The 15,273-nt window shown below is 40.6% G+C and overlaps 3 protein-coding genes across 3 annotated transcripts; all 3 read left to right on the forward strand.

The window, feature by feature from the left end:
- The first annotated feature begins 4,819 nt into the window (after nucleotides 1-4,819).
- LOC135637330 (WUSCHEL-related homeobox 8-like) lies at nucleotides 4,820-6,430 on the forward strand. Its single transcript, XM_065150019.1, has 2 exons — nucleotides 4,820-5,311; nucleotides 5,795-6,430. The coding sequence occupies exons 1-2, from the start codon at nucleotides 5,152-5,154 to the stop codon at nucleotides 6,268-6,270; spliced, it is 636 nt and encodes a 211-aa protein (XP_065006091.1). The 5' UTR covers nucleotides 4,820-5,151; the 3' UTR covers nucleotides 6,271-6,430.
- Nucleotides 6,431-9,129: 2,699 nt separating this feature from the next.
- On the forward strand, nucleotides 9,130-10,515 carry LOC135637294 (24-methylenesterol C-methyltransferase 2-like). The gene has a single exon (XM_065149933.1). The coding sequence runs from the start codon at nucleotides 9,271-9,273 to the stop codon at nucleotides 10,363-10,365; it is 1,095 nt and encodes a 364-aa protein (XP_065006005.1). The 5' UTR covers nucleotides 9,130-9,270; the 3' UTR covers nucleotides 10,366-10,515.
- Nucleotides 10,516-11,865: 1,350 nt separating this feature from the next.
- Nucleotides 11,866-12,713, forward strand: LOC103982723 (uncharacterized). Its single transcript, XM_065149934.1, has 2 exons — nucleotides 11,866-12,023; nucleotides 12,122-12,713. Exons 1-2 carry the CDS (start codon nucleotides 12,004-12,006, stop codon nucleotides 12,474-12,476), a joined length of 375 nt encoding a protein of 124 aa, XP_065006006.1. The 5' UTR covers nucleotides 11,866-12,003; the 3' UTR covers nucleotides 12,477-12,713.
- Nucleotides 12,714-15,273: the final 2,560 nt, after the last annotated feature.

The following is a 15,273-nucleotide window of genomic DNA, read 5'->3' on the forward strand; positions in this document are numbered from 1 at the left end:
CATCCTGCCAGCGAGTTAGACTGAATCACCCCTGAAAACGGTCAGCGGTGATTCAGTCCTCTTGGAAAATTATGCCCTTCTCGTCTTGTCGCCAACGGTCTCTTCAATGATGCTTCGCGCGTCCCGAAGCTTCCGCCCTAGCGATTACCCATCCTGCGTGGCTGTCCCACAGACGTCGTTTCGCGGGGTCCATAGGTGCTTCCCCCTTCCCGCACGACCCATCCATCGTATACTGTAAGATTCGCTCATGCGCTTTGATGAGCAAGCACCTTCAACGGTCCTCATCCCTATCACCACTATACGTGTCACATCAAGACTTGATTAGACCGATGTCCGATCCGATTCCATCCACATCACTTACAAAGCATTAGATGGAAATTACAAAGCAATCCGATTCTCCGAGAAAATATTATTTTTGTAGATTTTTCTCAGATGATACCTTTTTTTAAAATGTTCATATCATCATTTTTATTTCTAATATTTCAAAAAAATCTCTTAAAAAAGTTATCATTTTTTCCCACCCAAAACACTATATAGTATTTTTAAAAATATTATATAATATATATTTTTATTTTAAATATAATATATAGTGTTTTTTTAATACTATATTAAAAAAAAATACTATATAATATTTATGGATAAAAATAAATCATAAAATACAGTAAATATGTGGTATGAAACTTTGGAGAAAAAACACTGTGAATAACTTTTGGAAAGTAATTTTAGGATTTTTGAAATAAGAGGTGGCGATTTGAGAATTTTAAAAATAAGATATCATTCGAAAAGAAAAAAAAAAAAGGCAAAAAGATAGTTTTTTTTTAAATAATCACACGAGTTTATTTGCTTGCATCTATCTTACAAATTTTTTGCATAATTATGTCGATCATTTCATCTTAAGAGAATTATGACATGATATAATAAGCTTCTTTTTTTTTTACTCTCATGTGGCCAAATCTTCGATATAAGAAAACAAAAAGGTAAGAAAGAATCCTTTTGTGGTTATGCTTAAAACAGAGGTTCTGATCCATTGTGAAGCCACTGACCTAAGATAGAGCACATATTTATAGTAAAATGATTTCTCTCTTCTAATCTCGATATGGAGTTCCATTATTTTGACAATTGTTTTAATGGGGAATATGTTTTAATAGTTATAGCTCAATGACTTCCATTTCATTGAGCTTCATATATTATTTATTTATTTAAATATGCAATCAGATCACACTACTCATTCATTTACCACTGACTCAATAGCCTCGTATTTGTTGAGGTAGTGCTATTTTTTTTTTATTTTGCTATGTTAAACCATCCATTTATGAAAGTGTTAAGTTAATTGTTGATTGTCTGAGTTGTCTTACAGTGATTTTTTTCGACACCAATCTCGTCTGGCACTAATGATGTTGAACTATTATGTCGGAGATGTTTTCAATAATGTCCTTCTGATACCTAAGTCAATACATGTTCAAATGATTCAACTTATATTTTTATATTATATTGAGCCAAAAATATAATTTTGAGCGAGTTCTTTTATAATAAGCTCTTAGTATCATTACTCCTACAAATAACAAGGCAACATGTCTCTACAGACCATAATATATCAAATTTGAAATACAATAACTTCGTGCTAAAATGTCTCAATCACATAGTATTAAGGTATCGATTTTATAGTATTATGGTATTAATCACATAACGTTAATTATCGACGACATGATAATGTGATATCGATCATCGACACTAAGTGTTGATCTATGTTGTTAGAGATAGAAAAAAAAGTACCTTAAAGTGATACTAAATATATCTATCTCAATATTTATGAGCTAGCTTAGGTTTGATATGATCGATCCTATGCTTTTGAATGAAAGATTTGAGCGCTCTCACTAAAACATAGAACACAAATCCTTCGTAGCTTATCCTTAGAAGTTATTGTACTAAGAATGAAGAAATCTGAGTTGAAATGTAACTACCATTATCATTTTCTCTCTTTTTTTATTTTTTTCTTATACATAGTATCGTATTTCAAGATTTGATTGAGAGTTCAAAATCTAATCTTATGCTTTTTATATAAATATTTAAAACATAAATATTTTTTATACAGAAAATATTAATTTTATCAAATATATAATTTTTTTATATTCAAATAAATTAATCTGATCGTGACGAATCGAACACAACTATCTTACACATAGCTCGAAACTCGCTTGCTAAAGTCTTACCGGTCGAATGTCGAAAGATGCGACTAATATATTATGACAACATATACAAAACCGATTAGAGGCCGAGCGGGCTGTGTTGACAATGGCGAGAGATAAAGACAACAATACGAGTTTGTGCATGTGAGAGAGACGACGAAACGGTGGAGGGATGCATGCATGGATGCATGTGCACCGGCCGATCCCGACTCAATGGAACATACAATATAGAGAGAGAGGGTACCGACTGCCACATGCACCGGCAATCCGTCCCTCGTTAATTACATCCTTCTTCGATCTTAAATAAGAACGCGGTCGGTCCTAAAAACGACGATGGATTGATCATTTTTCTTATTGAATTTATTCATGTTTATTTAGGACATTTTAATTGGTTTAAATTCCGATCCTTTGATAGATTCAGACCATCTTTTCTTTTCGATGTATACGGATAATTGCCGGAAAAAAATCACCAATCTGTTAATTAATTCCCTCCCAACTCTTCTATGTAATGGCTTTTGATGAAAGGAATATCCGTACAGTCAAATAATATAATATTTTTATGAAAAAAATTGACCGAATAGAGTAGTCTTAATTAAGTGTAATTTAGTTAATATTTTCGAAGAATAACTAATTTATAAGAACGTAAAGCTTTGGATGTATTAGGAGTCTCTTATGATAGTCATCGATGTTTTAAATGTATTTGTCCTACGAATTGTTTTATTTAAGAAATAGATGAAAAATAAATTTTCTTGTAGCTTTTTATGCCCAAGTATTAGTAATTGTTTCTCTTGTTCGTCAAAGATTATCATTCTTTTTTTGAGCTTATAGTAACTTCTTTGATTAGATATAGTTATGGAGAAATAAAAATAAGATAATCTATTATAATCGATAAGAGAAATCTTTCACACTAATAGTTGCTTGACGCATGGTTGCATGTGACAATGAGGATATAAGATTTATTTATAATCGGGCCACATGTTTGTTAATCCAAAAAATAGTTATAAAATATTTATTATTTTTATTCTATTATAAAAACTATTTTAACATGATAATTAAGATAATATATTCTTTGCTAATACTTTATTCTCATCGAAACTAACTTAGAGTGTGAAAAATATCAAACCAAAAAATTATTTCAATCTCAATTTCTTCGTAAGTTAATCTCATAATGTAAGCTCAAACCAAAAAACTATTTCCTCTCGATAGTCATCCCATCTCTCTTGTGCATATATATATATATATATATATATATATATATATATATATATATATATATATATATATATTCGAAACACGTTGGATTGACTAATAATTTTTATTAACATATATATATATATATCATTGTCACATGACCATAATTTTGTACAGTGCATCCATATTCCAAATTGATTGCGATGGATTATGGTGTTATAGAGAGTTCATAATGTCAAACATAGGATGATAAAAGAAAGTGTTATATCTACATAATTAATAATTCGTCAACTTTGACAACTGACCTACCAATTCCTTGATTTGTGCAACCGTGTTGAAGAGGAATCACTCCCACCTCAGAACTTTCATTTCACTTCACTTTCCTCCAACCTGATACAATCTACTACTCACCATCCAATGAATGAATGAATGTTTGGTTGATCACTACTGCTGGTCTTCTTCTTATTTTATTCTTTCACTTGCTAATTGTTGGTGCCGTTGGGAGTATTTGTGACAATAATAGAATATTAGTCTTCATATATTGACAATGGGTCCCAAAGTATTTAATATGAGCATAAAAAATACCTAACTAGCTTAGTTGCCTTTTAAAAATATATGTATAAAGATGTAGTCTCTTATATCATTCTTTTGTTGAGTTATATCGATTTTAAGATCATATCCAAGATAGTAAAACTTCAACTTTAGTTAATTAATTTATTATCCATTAAAAATAAGGATTTTTTTTGGCATATATGTTCATTTAAGGTCCCATAAAATGGCATATTTATCACATAATCAGTATTAAAGTGTATTAATATCAAGTATAATTTTAACTATATATATATAAGGTGAATTTTTGAAAAAAAAAATTAACTTTGAGAATTTTTGATAGTATCATAACTTTAAAAAATTCTCACGTAATATTTTTTTTCTTCATAAATGATCATTTTGGCCTGGCTTCCATCAGACCCGTCATTTCCTTTCTCCTACATTGTTCTCGTCATGTTCATATGTTACCCTCGTAGATATTATTCCTTGCATAAGAACTAGGGACAATCATAATAAACGAAGTGAAGAGACGATAAAATTTAGATTTAAGATTGTAAACGATAATAACAAATTTTTGTGTGAAGACTATGGAAGACGGACGTAGGGGAGATGTCACGATAGGTTCGAAGGCGATAATATAAATAAAATAATTTTTTTTATGTAGTTAAAAAATAATATTTTTTAATTAATATATTTTACTAGAAGAATATATATATATATATATATATATATATATATATATATATATATATATATATATATATATATATATATATATATATATATATATATATTGTGCCAAATGCACCGGTGGTATGTGTATATAGTCCCGCTGTCTCTTCCTCTTGTCTTACACAAAAAGGCTTTGCGATTTGATGGAAGGCTTGACCTCCCCACCCAAAGAAACATCATATCCCAGCATACCATCTTCCACCCCTCTCATCATTAGATTCCAGGGATTCCGTAACACCACCTACTCATACCACCGTCTTCCCCTCCTAGTCCTCCCATCCCGGCCGCCCATCCCACTCCACTGATCCCGAAGCAACTCTTGTCCACTATAGAAACAGAAGCGAACAAAAAGAGAGAATTGCGGCCCAACCTCGCGGCTCCACCGTCTCCGTTCCTTGATTTATACTAGTTTATTTTGGAAGGTGGCGACTTCTTCATCACGATGTAGGAGAGCGGAGGGACTCGCAGTGTTGTCGACATCGGGAGTGGAAGCATGGAGGAAGGGGTGGCGGAGGAGGGAGCGGTGTGCGCGAAGGTGATGACGGACGAGCAGATGGAGGTGCTGCGCAAGCAAATCGCCGCCTACGCTTCCATTTGCGAACAGCTGGTGGAGATGCACAGGGCCATCGCGGCCCAGCAGGACTCGCTCTCAGGTTCTTCCCCTGTTCTTTCCCCTGCCCTCCTCGATTTGGTCGATTCTGGTACTTGTAGATTGTTGGATGTGGGAACTCCTTAGAATTCGATTCTTGGGGGTAGTGATGCGTCAATCGATGTTTTCTTGTTGTTCATTGCGTCTTTCTGTTTCCCTCTTAAAATCTCACGGGTGATCCATCATCGGTGTCTTCATGGCATGGTGTTCGGTGTTGTAGTAGATTTTGGATCTCTGTTAAGACCCTCATCCATTTTCCATTTCAGATACATGCTCGTACTCTCTGGATTTGGTGAACTCCTCCTTTCTCTGTGCTGAAAATAAACATAAACATAAAAGGATATTGTTCTCTTGCAATTCATCATCCGGTATAACAAACACAAAACCCTCTTGGAGGTGAAAGTGTTCGACATAATTCTCGGCATCCTAAGGAAAAGCCATTACGATGATGTCATCTAATCACCGTAGAATTGCTGCTGCAATGCAGGGATGAGGCTCGGTAGTCTGTGCTCGGACCCCCTAATGGCACCAGGAGTCGGTAAACTCTCTTCACGGCAGCGGTGGACGCCAACCCCGACGCAGCTGCAGATTCTTGAAACCATATTCTACGAAGGCAACGGGACTCCAAGCAAGCAAAAGATCAAGGAGATCACCTCCGAGCTCTCGCAGCACGGCCAGATCTCGGAGACGAACGTCTACAACTGGTTCCAGAATCGGAGGGCGCGGTCGAAGAGGAAGAAGCAGCCAGGTGCAGGACCCAACGCTGCTGAATCGGAAGCCGAGGTCGAATCCCTGAACGAGAAGAAAGCCAAGGCACATGGCAATCTGTCTCCTACCGTCGATGATGGTCCGTTCCAGAGCCCCGATATCAGCTCCGAGTTGCGGTTTGCTGATCCAGAATCGAATGGGAGTCAGAGCATGTTTGCATTAGGTGACATATCCAAGTATGGTGATGCGTTTTAGTGTGGTGAAGGTGTTGTGTCGTGCTGACAATTGGAAGGATATTGTGAGGAACACGAATCTAGATGGTCGCAGTCCGGTTATCTTTGTAAAGCAGATTAGGTTGTCATGCCAGGATATGTATCTCATGTTGCAATCACACGAAGTTGGGAGTTGGCAGCAAGTCAATTAATGTCACCCAAAGGTCAAATAATATTATAGGAAACAATTTGAATAATAAATATAAGTTTTTCACTAATAAAATATTTTTAAAAGGTTTATAGAAAAATTGTATTGGAAAGAACATAGAGAATTATGATTAGAAATATATTTTTATACTCGTTCGCGTTAATTAATAATTTAGTAATTACAATATTTCATTACAATATGCTGGTTTAGATGTATTCCATTACAATATTTCTCCCAAAAAAAAAAAAGGAATGATCAAATAGTTAAATAAACCGAATTGATCAATTGGTGCAGTCCATAAGGAATTATCTGTTTTAGGCAACGTGAATATTTACATAATTTTTCATTTTTTATGAGCTCTAAAAAATATCTCTGAGGGTAAATGAGACCCGACGAACTTATAAGTCATTGATTCCTATATCTCTGTAGGAACGTGGGACTAAATATCCTTATCAAAAATGATAATCAAATTTAGAATCTTGTGATAGATTATCAAAGACTTAATCGCTAAGACTAGCTGGTACTCAATAAAAGATTCTCATAAGATCATTCAATCTGAGTCATCTTTTTTATCTCTCTAATTATTTTCTTTTATTATTTATAATATTAAACTGCATACATGATGTCCTTATATACTTTGAAAATGTGAAGAATTACATAATCAGTATTTCAGCACTTATAATACATCATCAAAATTAAATACGGGTTGAAAAAATTTTACTAAATATTTATTTATATTTAAATTATATTGAGCTCTTAGTGTGTATTTAAAAAGTTTTGTATGGCTCAAATATATAAGATAAAATAAGTAATTTTAAAAAAGTAAAATAAATAAATAAATAAAATTTTATTTTGTCAAAAGGATAAGTAATATTGGATTCTCACTTAATCATCTTGATAATCTTTTAATTTTAGATGAAGTCATAAGATATTTTAAAATATAAAAAAATATATTAACATCCCATAAACACTAAAATACTAATATTACTCTAAGATAAAATCAACACTTAAGCATTTTCAATATAACATTAAGATCAAATATAATTTAAAAAAATATTAAATATTTAATTATATATATATATATATATATATATTAAAATTTAAATAATATTTTAAATATGTTCTCAAACAAACCCTTACCTTTAGAATGCTCACTGCGACACGTTACGGTCTGGATCACTCGCTCACTCACACAAACACACACACTCAGCACGATGCGGACCATCAACTAAATGACAAACCAATGACATGCTCTTGCACGTCAATTGGAGCGGCGTCCAGGTCACGCCACGCCACACCCCACCACGTTTGGAGAGACTTGGCCGGTGGGATACTTTAGTGGATAATACGAGCACATCATCAGCTACTTTGACATCATGTCATGTGAGCGCAACGTGCTTCCTTCTCGTCCTCTGTTCCCCTTGCATCTCGTGTCACGAGATGTGCTCCCAACTTAGTTTATGTTATCTTCGTGCATCAGTAACAAGTGCCGGATGTTAAGCGTGGCCAAACTAGTCCACCGAACACGCCTGTCGTTCGTCGAGTGCAAGCTGTCCGTGGGACATTTGTGCAGAGGTCAATAAGTCGAACACAGGTCGACTGAGTTGGCGACCCATTGGAATTATGTCGACTCGTGAGGAAATAGGTTAATCTCTGGGTTGGAACTTAGCTAGTCTCAGATATCAATCTCCGTGCAAAGCAAGAGTAGCTGCACGAGAAGGAACGAAAGAGGAGCCACCAGCACGAGCACCGACGCACCCCCCCGAGCGTCCGTCCAAAAGGAAGCTCCCAAGGCCTAAAGCCACGGCCACAGGCAAAGAGATAAAAAGCACGACGAGATGAAGGAGCAGCGGGTGGGCAGCTCGTCCTCTATCGCGTGTCCTTTTTACGACTTTTGCTCCCAAGCGAAGGGTGGCCTGCTCCCTTGCCACCACAGCATGCACTGCGTCCTCTCTTTCTCTCTCTCTCTCTCTCCTGCTTCTGGTATCCACTATCTGTCTCGTAACATCACGGACGTCCGTTGATGGCCATCCCATCTCCGATTCCTCCAGATACTATAATGTTCTCCCTTCTAGAATGCTTTTCCCTCTCGATTTCCTGCTACTGCTTTCTGTGTCACGTGATTCCTGCGCATGTTCCGGTCGAGTGGAGCCACGGTGGGTCCCACGCCGCTACTCTGCCACGTGAGAGGAAGAAAAGCGGGTGCGACGCCAGGCAACGACTCGGGATCGCGAAGGGAAGAGAGGGTCGGTCCGGACCGGTCCCCACATCGGTCCACCAACCGACTCTCTGGTAGCGATGTCGGGTACGATTTGGGCTGGCCCGTAAGAAACTTGCGACACGTGCGGGATCTCACAGGTGTGGAGGACGGTTAAAAATACAAAACAAAACAAAAGAAGAAGGAAAAGATCTGCCATCCGGACGCCACCTCACGCTCCCACTCACTGCTGCTCTCCACAAGATGTAAGATTCGATCAAACTATTATTATCCCACGGACGCGACCCGCATCTACTCCCGACCGCAGGCTAGACACGAGCATCGTCATCATCGTTGCCAGGATAAAAGGGTGTGTTGCTGGGTCAGTGAGTTTGTTGGTGAGAGGTTGAGTTGTTTGTTGGCACAGATCGGCGCCCAAATACGGTCATACTATACATAGATTCGAAACGGAAACATTGAACCATTATTCGGCAATGTTGACCTGACACCATTAAACTGTTCCGGCGGTTTTCATACCGCATCGATCTCCGTCGATAAATCCACTCGGTCCGGTCTCCGTTTCTTTTGAATAGGAGGAGAAACAAAGAGGGACGAATAGCGTAGAGACAGAGAAGGCTATGGAGGTATCGACGGCAATGTGGACGGCGGTGGTGGTGGGGGCGGCTGCGGTGTACTGGTTCGTGTGGGTGATGGGTGCGGCGGAGGTGAAGGGGAAGCGGGCGGTGAACCTGACGATGGGGTCGATCACGAGGGACAAGGTGCAGGACAAGTACAAGCAGTACTGGTCCTTCTTCCGCCGCCCCAAGGAGGACATCGTCGCCGCCTCCAACAACGATGATGTCCCCGCCTTCGTCGACACCTTCTACAACCTCGTCACCGATATCTACGAGTGGGGCTGGGGCCAGTCCTTCCACTTCTCCCCCTCCATTCCCGGCCGCTCTCACCGCGACGCCACCCGGCTCCACGAGGAGCGCGCCGCCGACCTCATCGCCGCCCGCCCCGGCCGTCGCATCCTCGACGTTGGCTGCGGCGTCGGCGGGCCCATGCGCGCCATAGCCGCCCACTCCGGCGCCCACGTCGTCGGCATCACCATCAACGAGTACCAGGTGGCCCGCGCCCGCGCCCACAATCGCAAGGCCGGCCTGCACGAACGCTGCGAGGTCGTCTGCGGCAACTTCCTCGAGATGCCCTTCGACGACGCCTCCTTCGACGGCGCCTACTCCATCGAGGCCACATGCCACGCCCCCCGTCTCGAGGACGTCTACCGCGAGGTCTTCCGGGTGCTCAAGCCCGGCGCCCTCTACGTCTCCTACGAATGGGTCACCACCGCGCTGTACCGGGCCGACAACCCCGCCCACGTGGAGACCATCCGCGGGATCGAGCTGGGCGACGCCCTCCCGGGGCTCCGAGCGCACCACGAGATCGCGGAGGTGGCGCGGCAGGTGGGCTTCGAGGTGGTGGAGGAGCGGGACCAGGCGTTGCCCCCGGCGGAGCCCTGGTGGACGCGCCTCAAAATGGGGCGGATCGCCTACTGGCGGAACCACCTCGTCGTCTCCGCTCTCGCCGCCCTTCGGATCGCCCCAAAAGGCGTGGTGGATGTGCACGAGATGCTCTGCGAGACGGCACGACATCTCAGCGACGGCGGCGAGACCGGCATCTTCACCCCCATGCACATTATCCTCTGCCGGAAGCCTCTCGTTCCCGCCTCCTAATCAATTAATCTCCTGTTCTCCTACTTCTGCAGTTGTCATCACAGCGTCTCTCTGCTTTTAACTTGTTAACTTCGTCTTCATCTCTCAGTGATGTGTTTCGATTCTTCCCATTTCTCGTTTGATGAAATCTTTGTGACTATTACTTTTTCATTGAAATGTACGGGCTGTGTGTGGGGGTCAGTTGGAACGCACAACGCTGATGCTGCTGCTGCAGCGCCGTGAGAGGTACGTTCTACGAGACCTGCATCTTCACCCCTAACCTTAAAATATTACAGGAATTGCTTCATAATTTTTACTATATATATATATACATATCTCTCTCTCTCTCTCTCTCTCGCTTTCGCTCTCGCTCTCGACTTCTTCCCATTTTTCTAGTATGTTATTTGCACTAACTTCTATCAAAACAATGAACCTAAACGTCGCCCGTTGGAGTGCATTTCCGTCATGACAGAGAGAATCAAAAGCATCCTATTTCAAGACTTTTCCGAAGCGAAAGGAGGAAAAAGTTTTGGAGTTGCTTTCCCATCAAGAATTAAGTGCTATCTTCTGAAAGTGGTTGATATGGAACATCAAGCGAATGAAAAGAAATAGACATCATCTTTGTTTTTTTGGCTAAATCCCGGTTTGAAACTTCCTTCCTTAGACTTAAGCTAAAACGTTGTAGTAGTAATGTCAAGATTGGATTTTTTTCTCTTACAAATGATAACAATGTAATAATGTTATACGTCTATCGAATTAATATCAATTCCACACTTGTATATTTCTTGGAATATATAATTGTGCTAATCACTTATATAGTAACTACGGCGATTGTTCACATATTTCCTATGATTCCTCTTTGAGTATGAACTCTCATAAGACGATGGATTTTATGATGATCTATCTAACTTTTTAGCCTCTATTAGAATATATTAGATCAGGTTTTGAATCCTCATCCTTACTAAATTAGTCTTAAAAGAAATACTATAATTATTAATAAATATAAACTAAAATTAAAATTTTTAAGGTTATTATATAGATCTTTTATCGTCATTTAGATTTTATTGACGTTTAATATCTTAACTAATTGAGATAATATTTGTTGATGAAAAAGAAATTAAAAAAAATTAATTTTATGATAATTTAATCATCAACAAAGAATGCACCTCTATGAGTTTATTAGATAACTAAATAACAATGTAATCAAAACAAAAATTTACTAATAAGCCTATAACAAAAACATCTTTGTGAATACATAAATGAGCTTATTCACAAATCTACGTAAACAAATGAACTAATTAGTGAGTCCAAACGAATCGAGTATGGATACACTCAAAATATACTCATTTAAAAATCAGACTTCAAAAATCGTGTTCAAGCTTTCTTACCTTCACTGCAATTGGCCCTAGCTTTTAGGTTATATGGGTCCCACATGTCATTTAACCAATCGCAATTGCGGTAAGCAGGGAATAGCGTACAGTTCCGGACGAAAACTAAAACCCTTTCGACTTCTTCCGGTCCCTTCCTCGCAACGTCGTCGACCGACCTACCTCCTCGGTTTTCTTCCACGAGAAGCAAACGAAACCAAAGCCTCCAAACCGCATAACCCTAACCTTCTTCTATCCCCAGACGCCCAAATCCGATTCCCTTCCGAGATTGATGATGGCCACCGTCTACCGGTAGAAGAACTTATACCCTCTCCGGCCAATTGATCTCTATCCATGTATCTTTGAGTCGATCTTGTGTTGTTTGACTTTGTAATCGACGTTAATGGCAGGTGCGCGGGGTGCGGAGCGGACCTGAACCTGAGCGCGGCGCACCTGTATCCGGCGGATGCCTACTTCGAGGCCGGAAATAAGGGCACCCTCTCCTTCTCCTGGATCGACGACGCCAGGTTCCGCTTCGCCAAGGAAGACCGGATCATGCCCTTCTTCGAGACGGTCAACTACTGGGGTATCCAGCGACGGCGCACCCGCATCCTCTGCGACGCCTGCGGTCGCCTCCTTGGCCACATCTACGACGATGGCCCCCCCATGATGCGCGGCCACGGCCAGTTCGGCTTCGGCCCCAGCCAGGCCATTCCCCGCGCCCCCAGGTACCGCTTCAAGATCAAGGCCCTCAACATCTCCTGATCCTGATCCGTGATGCATGATCACGGTGATAGATGAACGCTTTGTATTTTGTTTTTTTGGTATCACAAGCTCAGATCTGAATTCTGGAGTAGACTTTTGATAGAAGACGTTGACGTATTCTTGCATCTTTCTCCCTTTTGTAAAGGTATCAGATGGACTGTTGTTGACAGCTCCACTGAACAATGTTATTGCGAAAGCATTTTCGATCGAAATAGACTTGTGTTGTGCCTTCGAGAAGATTTGCCTTCACGAAATGTATGATCCCAGTGTTGATGTGTGGGTTCTAGAGAACTCGGACATGTGCCTTTGATCTACCTCATTGCTCAACCCAATTGGCTCTGCGTGTGGAGCCTGGTAAAAGGGTTCGGGATCAATCCAATACCCCTTCTTTCTCCTCCCATCTCAAAGTAGGGCAGGGAGCATTGCTTGCACTTCCCTCGTCCCGCGCAGATTTTGGCCGAGGCTCCCGCACCTTCGGTGGCGATCGCTTCACGAAGGGCGCGACACCATCGAGGAGCTCCCCGACCGTCACCTCGTCAAGAAGAGCCCCAGGAACGACGACGAGGACGAGCGGCGAAAGGGCTCTTGGCATATGCATTACTGCTGATGCAGATATAAAACGGTGTTGTAGAGCGCTCGGTAACTATATCGGCTTCAAAACAGATGTTGAGTGCTCAGTTACTACGTCGGCGCCGATACATATGTAGAATAACGTCACTTGCACATCTATGTCGGTGTAGAGTAATGTCACTTGACATCTACGTTGATGTAGATGTAAAGTGACCCTTTCATTACTCGACAACTACATCGATATTGACGTAGATAGTGGTAGTCGTCGTAACATCTACGGTGAAGATGGTGATCGTCTCGCCACTGACCCATTGGGTGGATCGCTCAACCCGAAGTTGGGGTCACCAGAGCTCCTACCACTGCCCTCGCTACCGCGGTAGTTTCGGCATGGGCATGAAAAAGGGAAGATGAGGGGCTCAACATAGGAGGAATTTTATTCGTCAAACGGCTCCTGATAGATGATAGATGTATCCGTCAACGGCTCTCATTTCTCGTCATTATTTTTCTCATATACAACAATCACTCATAGCATCTAGCTGCGTCGTCATCTGCCACCAGTAGTGGCATTACCATTCGTCACCACTAACGTCATCCATTATTACCAACTGAAATATTAAAATTATCTTTTTGATCTTTATTTTTAAATTAAAAATATATATAATTTAATTTCTTCGATGCAGCTCTATCTAACGATAGTTAATGCTCTTTCCCGCTCCAGTACTCATAACTGGATCATGTAACTGGAAAATATGAAAAAAAAAATCAACAAAAGCTAAGTTGGTACCTCTTAGACATCCTCTCAAAACATATAGAAATTGGTATAATAAATGTAAAATAAATAAATCAAAATAAGTCAGATCATATGATCACAATTCTCAAAAATCAGATTTGCTAGCATAAATTAAAACAAGGATCAATCTTAAGTCACAAATATAACTCATAATAGATTACCTAAGTTCGACACTCGAGGCATACTCTCAATGATAGACAGAGATGCTTAATCGGGCGTGATGAATTCTCTCCCAAAGCAAACGAAGTGAATATATATCGTACTCCCAACAATAGATAGAACGATATCCATCATCTGCCAAAGTAGAAACAACAAGAACCATCTAGTTATTACATCTAATAGTCTATTAATTCCCAAAGGAAATCATCTAATATACTAGTCCTCCTCCAATTGACATCGTTCACATAGGTCTTTTTATCATATTAGTTACATAACTCATATAGACTTATGCTATCATATACATCTATCGATTTATAAATCATTAAAGAACATCAATATCATGAATCTTACCCTAAATAACTCTTTAAATAACTTGAACCCTAGTTGAATAGGTCCAATTGACTTAAATCGGACTCAATTTAACATGGATCTAACTGAACCAACTTATAATCCTTATTAGACTAGTTGGGAATCACCTTAAACTGATCTAATTTAAACGATTAGATCCAATTTAGGTCAAAGCCTCATAAATCGGTCAAACCAGTACGATTCGGGTTTAATTTTAGGGCCAATTGGGTTCCAATTCACAAAACAAGCCTAAACACTGGGCCAACCCAGGCCCGAGCGTACCACGTGCATGACACGTGCAGTGGACAAGGGGCGGGCTGCTGGATAGGCCGCGGGCAGTGGGCTGCGACCGTGCGGTAGCATGTGGGCTACCAGAACTGAGCCGCAAGAAGTGGGCTGCTAAGCCCGTTACTGGGCCGGGCGGAGCCTATTAGGCTGAGACAGCTTGGTCCAGTCGAGCCACTGGACTCGAGTCGAACCTGAAACCAGGCTCAGGTCGCGCCAGACCGAGCCACAGGTTGGGTCGGGTTTGATTTTAGGATAATTTCATTGAATAACCTAATGAGAATATTTGATGAGATCACATGACGTGAATCTTAACCCATCTGGAGTATATGGATGGTGGTGGAAAGAACAACGAGGAGATTATTTGTAGGGGATTGGTGATGGTCGGAGCAGAACCCCTTCCGTCACGTCTGGTTTACCATTGGTCTATCAGAAACAATGTATTGAACCAAATTACTGTAGTTGAAGTTGGCGTTTTCATCGCCTCCCGTCGCCGGACCTGAGAACTCTTTCCATCACCCTAATATCCGTACGTCACAGTAATGGCGGCTTTAGCTCCGCAGCGTCCATGGGTCCCCTTCCTTTATTACTACTGTCATCGCATCACACCGCCTGCTTCGGTGCACGTTTTGCTAGCTCCTAATA

This window comes from Musa acuminata, chromosome BXJ3-4 (assembly GCF_036884655.1).
Source record: "Musa acuminata AAA Group cultivar baxijiao chromosome BXJ3-4, Cavendish_Baxijiao_AAA, whole genome shotgun sequence".
Lineage (NCBI taxonomy): Eukaryota > Viridiplantae > Streptophyta > Magnoliopsida > Zingiberales > Musaceae > Musa > Musa acuminata.

What these genes read in the sequence shown, in the direction of transcription:
- LOC135637330 (XM_065150019.1), top strand. Translation starts at nt 5,152, where the DNA reads ATGGAGGAAGGGGTGGCGGAGGAGGGAGCGGTGTGCGCGAAGGTGATG. An exon ending in CCAGCAGGACTCGCTCTCAG is followed by an intron (nt 5,312 to 5,794) that starts GTTCTTCCCCTG and finishes GCTGCAATGCAG; the next exon opens with GGATGAGGCTCGGTAGTCTG.
- LOC135637294 (XM_065149933.1), top strand. Translation starts at nt 9,271, where the DNA reads ATGGAGGTATCGACGGCAATGTGGACGGCGGTGGTGGTGGGGGCGGCT.
- LOC103982723 (XM_065149934.1), top strand. Translation starts at nt 12,004, where the DNA reads ATGATGGCCACCGTCTACCG. An exon ending in ATGATGGCCACCGTCTACCG is followed by an intron (nt 12,024 to 12,121) that starts GTAGAAGAACTT and finishes CGTTAATGGCAG; the next exon opens with GTGCGCGGGGTGCGGAGCGG.